The following is a 14,143-nucleotide window of genomic DNA, read 5'->3' as shown; positions in this document are numbered from 1 at the left end:
TGTCTCTCTCTCTCTCTCTCTCTCTCTCCCCCCTCTCTGCTCCTCCCATGTGCTCTCTCTCTCTCTCTCTCTGTCAAAATAAATAAATAAACTTAAAACAAAATTGAAAAAAAGAAATAAAATACAGCTTTTTGGAGATGTTTAATTAAGTATGTGGTTTGCATTTTGTGGCTCTCCTTATATTTACATTGGACAGTGGGGGCTTGAGCATAACTCCTTTGTCTACTCCCCCAGAGCACAGAATCATTTTTAATCCTGATGTAGCACAAATCAAAATAACCATGTGGCCAAAACCTGCTAACTTTAAATGCCTCATGAAGATATCAAATCACATAATTTTTCTAAAGAGCAAAAACTATTAAAATGACATTTTTTAAACCAAATTTCTCATTTAAGTCAGCCAGTCACCATCGCTTGAAAGGAGAAATGAAGGAGAATTACGACAGAAAGCTAAGAACAGCTGAAGCTGAAGCAGTTACCATATTACACAAATGTAAGCAATGAGATCTTTGAAAAAAATCAAATCTGGTTTGAAGCACCTCCCAAAATACATATTCATAATTAAAATTAAATTATAAAGCATATTAAAAAATTATTCCATACAGCCAAGCTGGCAAATTATAGAAAAATATCCAGTTATGAACACGCATTAAGACTCCTAATAAGTTAATGTGCATACGGTTGGAAAATCTTTATCGTTTAATAGTATTTCTATAATTGTTACGTGGGAAATAACAGATTCTCTAAGAGATTTTCCCCCACAGGTTTCGTCCCTGAATCACCAGTAATCAACCTTGTATCATTCATTACTTGTTTCTACTAAAAACCAGCACTTTCAAAGTTGATTAAGAGGACGATGTAGCCGTATTCGTCCATCAGCTTGTCAGCCAATTTAATAAACTATCCCACCACTTGGTGAGCTAATCTGTGGCCTTTGTAGTTTTCGCTTACTGCAAAACATCATCTATACTTTGTGGGATTCAGATAAGCCAATGAATGGTTTCAACTCTCTACAAAAATTGCTGGAGTTTATCTGTTGGAAGAAGCAGAATTCAAGAACCCAGAAAAGGGAAGGGGGGGGGGGGGTGGGTGGGAAAGCCAGAACCACACATAGAAAGCCCAGTCCCAGCCATCATTATCACTGCAACATCATTATTTACCGAGAATCTTACCAATAGGAGCTGCTGGAAGTAATTATAAATTATAGGCACCTCCAAGTGTATTTACAGGAAAATTAACACATTAGGAGTGCTAAACTTCTCGACTTCTAGAGCTTACTATCCATGAGTTGCTCCATTTCTTCAGACTCCAGGAAAAGATACACTTAGAGGGGAGGAATATTAGTATAGCAAGAGTTGAAGGAGAATAAGCTCTCTTTCAGAGTCCGGTTTAGGGGCCCATACTCTGAATCTGTGCCAATAATCCCCAGCAGAAGTTTGTCTGAAAGGATTTATATCCAAAAGCATCCATGGTATTTTATTCTATGAAATCTGATTCCAAGAGTCAGGCTCTGAGAGGTTCCTAAATCTGATCAACTAGTTACTTGTCACCTTTATTTTCAACAGCTATTACCAGACAAAGGCCAAGTTGAAATGGTAGCCATGGAAGGAGTCATTGTCATGTGACTCTGGCACAGCTAACTGCTCAAGTAATGGTCAGAGATGCTCCCCGACGCTCGCCCCGCTTTGGAGGACAGACAACCCAAACTGAAGGGTACCCACCCACCTGCTCTCTGCATGAACGGGAGGTAGGGGGCAGGGCCAGGGAGAGAAGTTCTAGAGGTACTGATAAAAACACGTCCCATTGGGGCGCCTGGGTGGCGCAGTCGGTTGAGCGTCCGACTTCAGCCAGGTCACGATCTCGCGGTCCGTGAGTTCGAGCCCCGCGTCGGGCTCTGGGCTGATGGCTCAGAGCCTGGAGCCTGTTTCCGATTCTGTGTCTCCCTCTCTCTCTGCCCCTCCCCCGTTCATGCTCTGTCTCTCTCTGTCCCAAAAATAAATAAACGTTGAAAAAAAAAAATTAAAAAAAAAAAACAAACCACATCCCATGTGGTAATTCTGTCACCCCACCACAAATTAATTTAGATTAGTTTTTCCCAAAGTGTGTTTCTCTTTTTTAATGTTTACTTACTTAATTTTGAGAGAGAGCGAGACAGCACATGCACACGAGCTGGGGAGGGGCAGAGAGAGAGAGGAGAAAGAGAATCCCAAGCTGGTTCTGTGCTGTGAGCACAGAGCCTGATGCAGGGCTTGATCCAATGAACTGTGAGATCATGACCTGAGCCAGAATCAAGAATCTGACACCCAACCCCCACCCAGCCACCCAGGCGCCCCCCACAAAGTGTATTCCTAAAAAACCTGATTCCTGGGAGAGAATGTGGAGATTTAATGGAAGAGTTTCCATGAGTCATATACATTTGGGAAATGCTGAAAATAGAAATTCCTCTCAAAGAGTCACAGTGTGCGTTAGTGAGCATTTTGAAGGCTATCAAGAACCCTATTTAATTTAACTTTCCAAAGGGAAGTGGTCACAGGATTGATTTTCTCACAACACCTACCATCACAGGCAATATAGGAAGTATAATGCATAAACCTGTCCGGGAGCCTAATTGCTGAGGCCTGAATCCCTACTCTACCTAATTGCCACCACTGTGACCCTGGTCAAGGTAGTAACCTCCATTCAACTCAGTTTTCTTATCTGTAAAATGGGCCTCATGGCAGAATCTACCTGAAAGGCTCTTGTGGAGATTAAGGGAGTCAATGTGAGTAATGTTCCAAAAGTTTTAGTTGCTGTTTGTAAGGTACAGCTCTTTTATTTGTTTGTTTCAAGAACCAGTAACCATGTGGGAAGGTCCAAAAAGAGACTTATTTTTCCTTTCAGCAATATGTTGTGCAAGACTTCCACAGAAAGATTTTGATAGGTTTATTCAGACCAGTCCTATTATCACTGAATACCAGGGGCATATAACGTGGACTACCAGAAGGGGGGATGGAGAGCCCACGTTTGTCTTCCATGAAGAACAGTTGACCTCGGGCAAGTCCCTGAGCCTCACTGCACCTCAGTTGTCACACAAGAGAATGAGGGTTGGACTAGATGGGTAGTTTCACAATTCATCCACTCACAATGTGAGTTAAGGTAGGTTTATAAATCTAAATACTGTTTTCTAGATTTCACACACACACACACACACACACACACACACACACACACACACTTATGTACACCCTGTCCACTAGGTTGTTAGATACTGTAAAGAAGGATCACACCCTCTTCATTTAAAAAACCTACAGCAAAGGGGCACCTGGGTGGCTCAGTCGGTTAAGCGTCCGACTTCGGCTCAGGTCATGATCTCGCAGCTCATGAGTTCGAGCCCTGCATTGGGCTCTGGGCTGACAGCTCAGAGCCTGGAGCCTGCTTCGGATTCTGTGTCTCCCTCTCTCTCTGCCCCTCCCCCTGCTCACGCTCTGTCTCTGTCTCTCAATAAATAAATGTAAATAATTAATTAATTAATTAATTAATTAGAAAACATCCTCTAGCCACATGAAAAAATTGAGCAAAAGGCTTTTTGCTTCGACTTGACATTTGCCCACAATGTTGCCAACAGATCCCAACAAGAAATTATCGATCCTTAGAAACATGTCCATCATAGGGGTGCCTGGGTGGCTCAGTTGGTTGAGTGTCCAACTTTGGCTCAGGTCATGATCTCACAGCTCATGAGTTCGAGCCCTGCATAGGGCTCTGTGCCAACAGCTCAGAGCCTGGAGCCTGCTTCACATTCTTTGTCTCCCTCTCTCTCTACCCCTTTCCTACTTGCACTGTCTCTCTGTCAAAAATAAACATTAAAACAATTTTTTTTGAGTTTATTTATTTTTGACAGAGAGACAGAGAGAGAGAGAGAGATGGAGCATGAGTAGGGGAAGTGCAGAGAGAGGGAGACACAGAATCCGAAGCAGGCTCCAGGCTCTGAGCTGTCGGCCCAGAGCCCGATGCGGGGCTCGAACTCACAGACCGTGAGATCATGACCTGAGCCAAAGTCGGACGCTCAACCGACTGAGCCACCCAGGCACCCCAAACATTAAAACAATTAAAAAAAAAAAATCTACAGCAGCTTATACCTACTGTTGAATGAATGCCTATTTAACAATAATCAACCCATTATCCCATCATTCAAAAAATTTCAAGACCCCCATGACATAAGACATTATGCTAAGTACAATTAATTTACATATTTCTGGAAAGCTATCAGTTCTACCTATAAAGAGCTTTGCAATTTAATTTGTGACGTATCAAATGATGACTCATTGTTGCAGTTTCTTTTTACAGCCTTTCAGTTTGTATCCCATAACTGAGGTGAGTTTCATGGTATTACGTTACACAGCAGGTCAGTGCTCGTTTTTTACATTATCATACAAAGGCTCTATGTTGTCATAAAAAGGATTGTATAAAGGTATTCAGGAGCTATGATAGAAGAGATGGCAGAATCAATACATTACGATTAAAGCAAGTATGCTCTAATCGGTTTTATGTAAAATTTTAGATTAATAAAGAACGTTTATTAGATGAAAACTTCTTAACAAATGGGGAGAAACAGGCACGTTTTGGAGCTGATTTTAAATACAGATGATCAATTTCCTTTTGTGAGAAGAAATCATTTATGATTTTTCCTTCAAATATACAGTTGTGTATAGCCTCATTCAGGCTCAAAAAAAAAAAAAAAATGACCAAGAGCACGGATCTCCATAAACAACACAGGCGTAAACAAACATCTTCTATAATTACTAGTCAGATTTCAGTTCTTTCTTTGCACTGACAAAAGCATGCTATGCCATGGATGTGATCTCTAAAATCAGAATGCTCTGAAACACCCACCCGACTCCACCATAATCTATTTGATCCAGGCTGCTCTGAGACGGGGAATGTGAATACATGTGAATATGGTGCTTGCTGAATACACTGAGTATTGCATCTTTGTGAAAAGTGTGCAGGAACTCTTGTGGATCAATTACCAGATTTTTAAAATCTCAACATAATCGTGCACTTTCATCATTTCTCTTGGGGGCTGCTTCAGCTCCTCCTCTATTGGCATCGCCTTATCAGTAATGTAACGTAGGAAACTTCTCAAGGACAACAGTGGTAGACGAGGGCCCACAAAAATGGCATGCATGATGCGACCAGGCAGGAGATTCGCAAGGAGGTCTTTGGTTTGCAGAAAGTTTAATTTTAATAGGTCTAAGAAAATAGGAAAGCCCTCCATCCTTGCTCTGCTATATACTGTTTGTATTGCAAATGACTCTTGAGATTGCAGGTGTCTGCCTGAAGGCAGGTCACGGAAAGTCAGTGAAAACCAGGGCAACCCCAGCAACAGAAACTAACCTGCAGATCAGACAGGCAAATATGTATTTTAGAGAGCATTAGTCCCACTGCAACAATCAAACTGGACTTCACAAAATGAACAGAGACTCCGAACAACAAAAGCAACCAACAGCATCTATTCCAACATTGCAAATTTCTTAGATATTACAGATGTCACCCAACAGTGAGTGCATTTGCTTCCCATATGTGAACAAAACTAAGGCATCACAAGATCCATCTGAATGGAATGTTAACCTTCACTTTAATTTTTTTTTTTCTTTTCCTAGCTGACGACACAATTTTGGTATTATCACAACGGAGCTTCTGGCTGGAAAAAATTAAATTAATGGATGGATTAAAAAAAGCTTAGAAACTTAAAAAAAAAATAAACAACTCTCAAATATCTATACTTGATGGTGTCAAGAGCCAAGATGAATGTGTTTCGATTGCAACTTCCAAACTAAACTCACAAATTACTACCATTATGCTAAGTGTTAGCTACCCCACTGTGCAGTTTTGCTTTGTGAATTTTTACCTTCCTCTATGAACACTTTTAGCCACTGATCGCACAGCCTTTCAATGTTTTCTGCCTTTTCCTTTAAATAAACTGGCTGTGGCTCCCTCCATCTGGTTCCCCTTCCGTCAGCAACCCTGCACCTGTTCACACCTCCTCTCCTGTTGGATTCCACTGAACATTTCCTCCTCTGCCAGGGCTATTCTGGCACTCGCAACCTTTCTGTCATTCAATCCATCTGTCAGAAGTGAACTTTGTTTACCGCAAGCTTCTGCTTTCTTCTTCAAGAAGCAAAGCCCCTCAAGGTCATTGTCAAATGAACTGTCGGCACGGATTTAAATCCTCTCCTGCTAACCAGCAGAAGATGAAGTTCTGTTGTGTAATGCACTCGTGAAAATTACTTTTGGGTTCGGGAAGACAATAATTTGGAGTCAAAGTAGTAAGACGTGGTATTTTAATGATCATTTGTAAAACCAGACAGCTGATATGTATTTCCTTCATGTGTGTCTGCACTTATTATATCAAGTATGAACTATATGTATAAGAAGCAAAATAAAAGTTTTAAAGTGAAATCAAAATATCATAAACAAGTTTACACTATGCAAAAATTGCTTCGTACTATACAGCATTAACTTGAGGAATAAATATTTTCACTAATGAATTAGCCAAGGGAAAGAGTATTCCAATTAAGAAATTTTACACTGAAATGCTTACAATGTACAAATATGTACCATTTCAATTATAAGCTATATATTAACACACAGCTCCATTACTGCTTTGAGAAACTGAACCCAGGATATACAAATCAAGTGTGTTTTAAATTCCATCATTTAAAAAAGGAACAATTCGGCTTCAATAATATTCAAATAAATATATGTTGCCCAACAAACACACCATCTATCTAAAGAAATGTAAGTTGTACCAATAGGCCAGTTCTATGAAAAAAATTTAACTCATCAAAATTAGGTGAAAATTATACTCTCAACTGAATTTATTCTGTCATCCATCCACAGCTAGCGAGTAATTGCCCTCCTTTCATAAATCGGACATGAAATCACTTGATGCTGAATTCCTTACTGGTATTTTAGGCAACTGTATTCTTTAGGAAAAAGACAAACCAAAGACTCGATTCAATTTTCTTAGAAGAAAAAGGGAGATCGCTTTGTTTCTTTTAGGAGGAAGTAGATGGCACAAATTTTAGCCAAAGCACTGTTACAAATGTGAAGCTAACTGTAAACCTGGATGGTACTTCGTTCATAAGCTGCTTTTACATTTGGAAGAATTATCCCAAGACTTAATCCTATTGACAGGCTTTTATTAAGTACCATTAATCAAGTCAGGAAAATTTTCTGACTTCTTTTCAGAAAAGATAAAAATTGAGGCTTTTGCCATTGACATAAAATTGCAAGCAGGTTTTATTAATAAAAGCAGTCTAAAAACAAGTAATTTAAAATATGAATCTTAAGGGTTTGATTGATTAAATATTTACAATTTACAAAAAAGACTTTCTCAGAACAATTCTTCAGATGTATTAAGGAAAACTGTTGTGATGCTAAATATAAAAGCCAAAACAAAACCCGACAGAGACAGCTTCAAATCCGAGGGCTGAGACATTCTTTTTTAGCTCGAATTTCAATTTTATTACGAATCTCCAAAGTGCCCTATAGCTTATAAATCATTCTGATCTAATATATATTATGTAATTTAATATGTGGATTTTTGGACGCAAAATGTGGATTCTTTGAGGTGCTTCCTTCTTTCAATTCCCCCAAAACGTGATTTCTAAATAATTTTCGTGTGGAGAAAATTTCAGAACTAGCATCTAATTCACCCGGCAGGTTTGTCTGCTCTTTTTCTGGGCATTTTTTTTTTCCCCTGGAGTGTGATCTGTGCTTGAGGGTAGTTCGGTTACCTGGATGCCTGCTTCTGAATAGCACGGAAAGAGTCCCGGTAATTTGATCACTTCCATGGGCTGCTTTGCTATATACAAGAAAGAGGTGTGAGCAGAATGCCAGTTTCACAGGGCTGCTTAAATCACCGTGAAGGAACGCTTCATTCTTAGCTGACTGCGTTTCAGAAACACACTCGTAGGCTGGTTTCGGAAAATGTATATGGTAAGAATGTAAACAAATGAAAAACCACTCAGTCTCACATCACTTATGCTCACGCACAGATGCGGGAATGTGCACACGCGCACACACTTCTCCCCTCCAGAAGCACGTAAGAAAAAGGAAAGGGAAAGAATATCTCGATTACTTTTCCAAAGGGACTCATTGAAGGAATTCAGAGAATACTGTTAACATTCATCTGCCTAATGTGTACTAGGCTTATTTTATGTTTTAAACGGAAAAGCTGGGAGAAAGTTGGAGATAGTTTGATACCAACACCTGAAACACACATTTTACAGGAAAAATCGAGCGGCACTGAGGCAGGGCTGTGCCAGGGCGCAGGAGAGAGCAGTGGAGCAGCTTCTAAGGGCCCTGCTAGGTAAAGGCAGAGAGCTGATGTCATCCGCATTCTCTGATAGGAGTTTTCCTCAAACAGCATATGGACGTAGGACGGAAGGTAAAAATATTTCAACTCCGTAACAGAGAACTTGACCTTCCTTAATTTATCTACATTCTGAATGAGACTAACAGTTCTGCTTTTCTAAGAACTGAACATGATGAAAACACAATGAGTTTTCCTCTGGTGTATTGATTTTTCTGCCCATCTATTCACGGAGTCTTTTAAAAACAGAGGCTATTCCTTCTTCCGCCCCCTTCCTCAGTTACCTTAAGGCAAGGCCTTCTCTTGGATGTGAAAATATCTGCAGGACCGCAGGACAAAGAACTGAGACATTTTCATAGAGTCGATCAAGGGGGAAGAGGCAGATCTGCGAGATTCTGTTCAGAGTGAGGAGAGACTAAATGTCAACTTTAAATCTGCCACAATCATTTACTAATGTGCTGCTGTATCAAATAAGTCTAATTTTTTGACAGGACCAAATTAGATTTATTGCAGAAACTGCTGCATAAATAGCATATGGCTATGTTATACCACCTATTTCAAATCCTGGTAACGTTTCCCCCTCCCCCTCCAAAATGAATAAATTGAGCCAAGCCACAAAGCTTCTGTAAAAAGAGAGAGAGAGAGAGAGAGGGAAATATACTAGTTCAAAAACAGATGTAGGAGATCTGCATTTCTTTGTTAAAGTAATAGTTTTAACCTGAAGGTCCCAACTCTAGATTTTAAAAAGAAAGGATTCCTTAATAAGTTATTGAATTTAATAGATCATTTTCACCTTCCTTTCTTTCAGAAAGACTTAATCTTACTTTTGTTTTAAGGATTGGGGCTCGGATTTATGCCCAACATCTTGACGTTCAACCCGCAGTTACAGGGGAAAGAAAAGAAGGCGAGCTGCTCTGAATCAAGAACGGTATCAATCAGGTCATGAGAAATCACCAAGCACAAACGCACGCGTCGTATGTTGGTTTGGGTTTTCGTTTGTTAGAGACCTGGGTGGTAGAAATCATAGTAAAGAGTCTCCTCTGATTGTAAGTACAGCCTTGATCCCGGAAACTCTCTGATGCATAAAATACATAAAGTGATCATTCCACGTTGCCACCCTGGACACATCAGGACGGCGGAAGGGCACAGACGGCGAAAACCAAGGTTGCGTGGAGGCTGGGACTGCAGACCCCCACCACAAATTTCGAGATGGACCAGTCTTCTCTTCTCAGTCCGTACCCCGAGAACCCACCCCCGCCCCCAACTGTGCTACCGTTCCACTCCATTTTTCTTCTCGAACAAAAGTTCCTGCTCTTCCGTGGATGGGAAAGACATTGCAAGGTCTTATCTCAGACCAATGGGCACACCACTGCAGACATCATGGCACTCGGCTACCCCGCAGACTCCCTCTCTGTGGTCAGTCTTCCCAGCTGCCCTATCTGTTACTGTCTGATTAGTTCTGCTAAGGAGCCCCTCCCCTGCCAGCTTTCGGCGCCATCTGTTCGACACAAGATGGCTGTTGCCCAGGAACCTAACACTGCCCTCCTACCTGGCACCCGGCTACCATCCTTACCCCAAAGTGCTAACACAGGTTCTCACTGCTGGCAGAGTCAGGCTTTCATTACTACTACTTTGACAAGTGCAGGGTTGTTTGTAATTTCTCTTTTATCCTGATTTTGATTGTACAACCACCTCCCACTGATTCAGTTTGCTTCAGTTTTGTTGCTCACAGATTTTACTCTCCACATTAATCTCCCTCTGGCATGTTACTGCATCTGTTCCCTTTTTTATTATTAATTTTCAAATTCCCACCATTTTTGACAAAAAGGAGGTAATCTACACTCTGTTTCTGCCCATTTCATTTTCTTTAATTTGGAAGATAAGTATGAAAGCATGCCAAAGAAGTTAATTCTCCGTTAACAGTTTATTTTCTGGCATCCCTAAGCCTTTGTATATGAAAAACAGATAGGAATAAATGTTGACTGAATCACAACAACGTCGCAACCGTTCCCGAATTTAATGAAAAGCAAACATATGAAACAGCGTCTCAAAAGTTTATTAGTTACGTGAGTTGTCTCATGCTGTCATTCTTTCTTCCACTTTGAACAGATAACCCTTTGTGCAAATCAGTCTGAGCGCAAGATCTGAATTGGGGCTCCTCTACGGTTCCGAAATGGGCTCTGTTTCCACCGTGCATGAATTTTATCGTTCCTTAATATAATCATCATCTTTCCTCAGCCAAACACTGTGGACCTATTCAATAGCGACGGATCCTGAATCAATGCTTTATTTCAGAAACAGGTTCAGAATCCAGAACTGCCATCAGTGCAATAAGGACAGAGCTTAAAGATATCCAACTTTGCAGGGGCCGCTTTCATTATTTCTTGTTTGACAAACAGTTACTGTCGGGAGTGGCAAGGTGGTTCTCCTCCAAAGACAAAGAGAGCCATTGAGGAGTGAGCACACGGGAAGTCGTATATTTAACAATACATTCTCTCGGTGTCCCTGACTTGTCACCACCACCGCCTTGCCATAAAAGGACTTGCCTAATCTGACCTTGCCTCAATGGCCCTGAAGTTTTCTAGACTGAGCAACGTGTTGTGCCTGCTAACGAATTTATTTTACACGAGTTCGTATCGGTGGCGTCATCCCTGAGCGGATGAGTGACGCCTCAAGATTTACAGAGCCCTGATTGCGTCTCAGCGATATTCATGCTCACATTTATCCTCCTAAAATTACAGTTAAGATCTGTAGTAAATAAAGTACGGTGGGAGACTTTTTCCCAAGGGGACAGGAGATCCTCAGAAACAGAACCAGAGCTAGTGTAAAAGTCAAGCTATGCCCAGGCTGGTGAACCACACTTCAGACTAGCTGCTGGGAAACCAACCTTGAACCTGCTAAAACCCACTCTTAATGCCTCATCTTGAACACCCCGCCCCCACCTCCACCCTTCGCATATATCCTAATAGTAACCTGTTAACTTTGTTTGATATCCTTCTTTTGTTGGTATAGTTACATTTAGAATAATTACACTCTTGACACAGGCTGGATTCTTTGGGTAAATCTGGCTGGAAATAGGCTTCTTGGGGGGGGGGGGGGGAGACACAATACAGGTGTTGGAGGGATACGTGACCGGACACTGGTGCCCTCCCTAAGGAATCCCTTCATACTCTGCCTGGCTCTCTGCCCTCCCTCAGGTGACTGGGGCCCGCTGTGGAGAGGTCACCCAGAGCCAAGGTGGAACAGTGTTCCCCTCAGCTGGATACCAGCTTTACACACTGCTTCCAAATGCTTTCTGACCCATTTGGTGTCCTCTCTGAGTTCCTGAATTCAGGGAGCTACACTGTCTGCTAAGCCGATCTAACAGAGTAGTAGCTTAATAAAAACGTGTTTAACTTGCACTGGGCCCTGGTCCCCGGTGAGACATGGCCCCAGGTGGGCACTGAGTGAAACTGGATATTCCTCAGACCTCTTCCTTTCTCAGGATCCTAAAAATGAGCTTTGATTCCAACATTTCACATCAATGAATCACTATATAATCTACTCGTGGGTATCAGGAAAACATTAAATAACAAGTAAGTAATGCCTGGTAATTTGTCTAGGCAACACTTCCAATTAGGAAGAGGTGTTTAAGAAGAAATTAGACGTCAAGTTACATTGTTTTAATTTACCTTAAATGAATATTGGAGATCAGAGCTCTCTTTTAGAAAAATATTCCTATTTAGAGGTACTGAAACCACCGTATTTTGTTTTAGCTTGTCTCTCCCCCCGCCCCCCTCCTATTTTCACTGAACTTGATGTTCATTGTTGTTGAGTCAGGCAAGTGCTGTGGGCAGTCCTTTCTCTGTTTCCTCTGGGCTTCTCCAGAAAATGAGTTGGCTGCCACCACCACCATGCTCCAGGCTGTGGGCCTGTGTGGCAGGGGAGAAGAGACATCCCCAGCGTCGATTTTCATTGCACACACATTCGGGCTTCACGGAGCCGAGACGAGCGAGCCAGGGAAACTTAAGCAGAACCCACAGACACACGTTCTCTGGCAGCGTCTGACTCCAACCTCTCCCGCCCCGGGCTGCCCCGAGACCCCGGTTCTTAGTCCATCAAACAGGTGGAGAGAGGGGGCTCAGGCAACATGGTGTCCACCAGGGCAAAATGAAACGCCTTTGCTTTCCTGGCTCTCTGACAGCCTGTTCTCTCGGGTACCAGGTGGGGGAAGGGAAAGAGGATGCAATTTAAAACAGTCCCAAGGCCATCTATTTCAAGACTTGAAGATGTTGGTTGCACATATATCCATTTAAAAGTATTTTTGACACGTTCTCTGCTTAATTTATTCATGAAAGGAGCACAAGAAAAAAAAAATAAGCTTAACTTTTAAATGGAAACTGGAGGCTAAAAATTCTTCAATAAAACTCAGGAGGGGAAAAAAAACCCAGAAAACTGAAGTTCACTGAGCAAGACGGCACGTCAATATTCTAGACTCTCCTTTGCAAATGAGGAGAGGTTGGAAGTTTGGTTTGTTGGCCTGAACCCGTCTGTCACCTGAAAATGAGAACAGTTCCTTCTTAATTTCCCCTAACAATAAAGAACAGAGGCAAAGTTATTCAACGTTTACGGACAATTTGCTCCCCTGAGCCAGATGTCAAACATGGTTCATGAGATCCGCCTCCTGGCCTATGAACTAAGGTTCCGCAATCCAAAGGGCATTTCTACTTAGCTTTGAAATACGTCTTTGCACTTATTTGTGAACAGGAGCCTCAGAGCACAGGCTCTGGAGTCTGACGGACCTGGTTCGAAGCCTGCCTCTTCCACTCGGGCCCCTTCCTTCCTACCCGGCTGCAGGATTTCATGCCTCAGCTTCCTCCGGCTTCCTCTAAGGTCTGAGAAGGCAGAGTGTTCAAGCTTCTTGTGTGAAAGCTTTTTGTTTTTTTAATTTTGAAAATGTGTATTTATTTTTGAGAGAGAGAGTGTGAGTAGGGAAGGGGTAGAGAGAGAGACACACACACACAGAATCCAAAGCAGGCTCCAGGCTCTGAGCTGTCAGCACAGAGCCCGACACGGGGCTTGAACTCACAAATGTGAGATCATGACCTGAGTGGAAGTCAGATGCTTAACTGGCTGAGCCATCCAGGTGCCCTGAAAGGTGTTTTTTTTTTTTTTTTTTAATTTTTCTTTGCAAAGCACTGGTTTTATAAAATGGACTAAAAATGAATTACTGCAAAATAAAAAAAAATTTAAACATACAAAAAAATAAAGGTCACTGATCATGCACTTGGATAACTGGATAATGTGGCAATTTAAAGTAAAAGTTTGCGGGGTGAGTGGGTGGCCCGGTTGGTGAAGTGTCTGACTCTTGGTTTCAGTTCAGGTTGTGGTCTCACAGTAAGTGAGTTTGAGCCCCACATCAGGCAGAGCCTGCTTGGGATCCTCTCTCTCCCTCTGTCTCTGCCTCTCCCCTGCTCGTGCTCTCTCTCTCTCAAAATAAATAAATAAACTTAAATAAACTAAAAGTTTCCAAACACTCCATTTCTGTATTTATCGCAGACTCGTAATTTACAGGCCACATTTCATGCCGCAAGGCTGTCAGGAGTCAGGCACAGCGCCTGGTTAGTGCTAGATGCTCATTTATGCACCCTTTCCATCTCTCTTTTTGTATTCTGAGAGTTCTCTACTTAAAACCACAAAGCAACCCTGTACAGAACTCCTCCCCAGTCAGAGCGCCTCTCCTTGCTCAGTGCAACTCTCCTCCCTTCCTCAGGCACTTCTGCTGAGACTGCCAGGCCCCTAGCACCC

General features: G+C 42.0%; 1 protein-coding gene across 17 annotated transcripts in view; it reads right to left on the bottom strand.

Annotated features, from left to right (window-relative positions):
- SDCCAG8 (SHH signaling and ciliogenesis regulator SDCCAG8) overlaps window positions 1-14,143 on the bottom strand; it is a 246,791-nt gene that overhangs the window by 103,550 nt on the left and 129,098 nt on the right. For 13 of the 17 annotated variants that reach the window (XR_006705982.1, XR_006705983.1, XM_045453149.1 and 10 more), the window contains one exon: window positions 8,641-8,751. The exons of 3 other annotated variants lie outside the window; for them this stretch is intronic. Coding sequence is in view for 12 of the 14 variants with exons in the window: in XM_045453149.1 (XP_045309105.1) it covers window positions 8,641-8,751 (111 nt within the window). In the remaining 2 variants the exon portion in view is untranslated. Of the gene's footprint in view, window positions 1-7,778; window positions 7,847-8,640; window positions 8,752-14,143 lie in introns of all 17 variants that reach the window. One more of the 17 variants, XM_045453163.1, reaches the window with a different exon arrangement.

The sequence above is a fragment of the Leopardus geoffroyi genome, chromosome C3 (genome assembly GCF_018350155.1).
Source record: "Leopardus geoffroyi isolate Oge1 chromosome C3, O.geoffroyi_Oge1_pat1.0, whole genome shotgun sequence".
Lineage (NCBI taxonomy): Eukaryota > Metazoa > Chordata > Mammalia > Carnivora > Felidae > Leopardus > Leopardus geoffroyi.
Note: the sequence above shows the minus strand (reverse complement) of the source record. Positions and strands in the feature narration are given on the sequence as shown.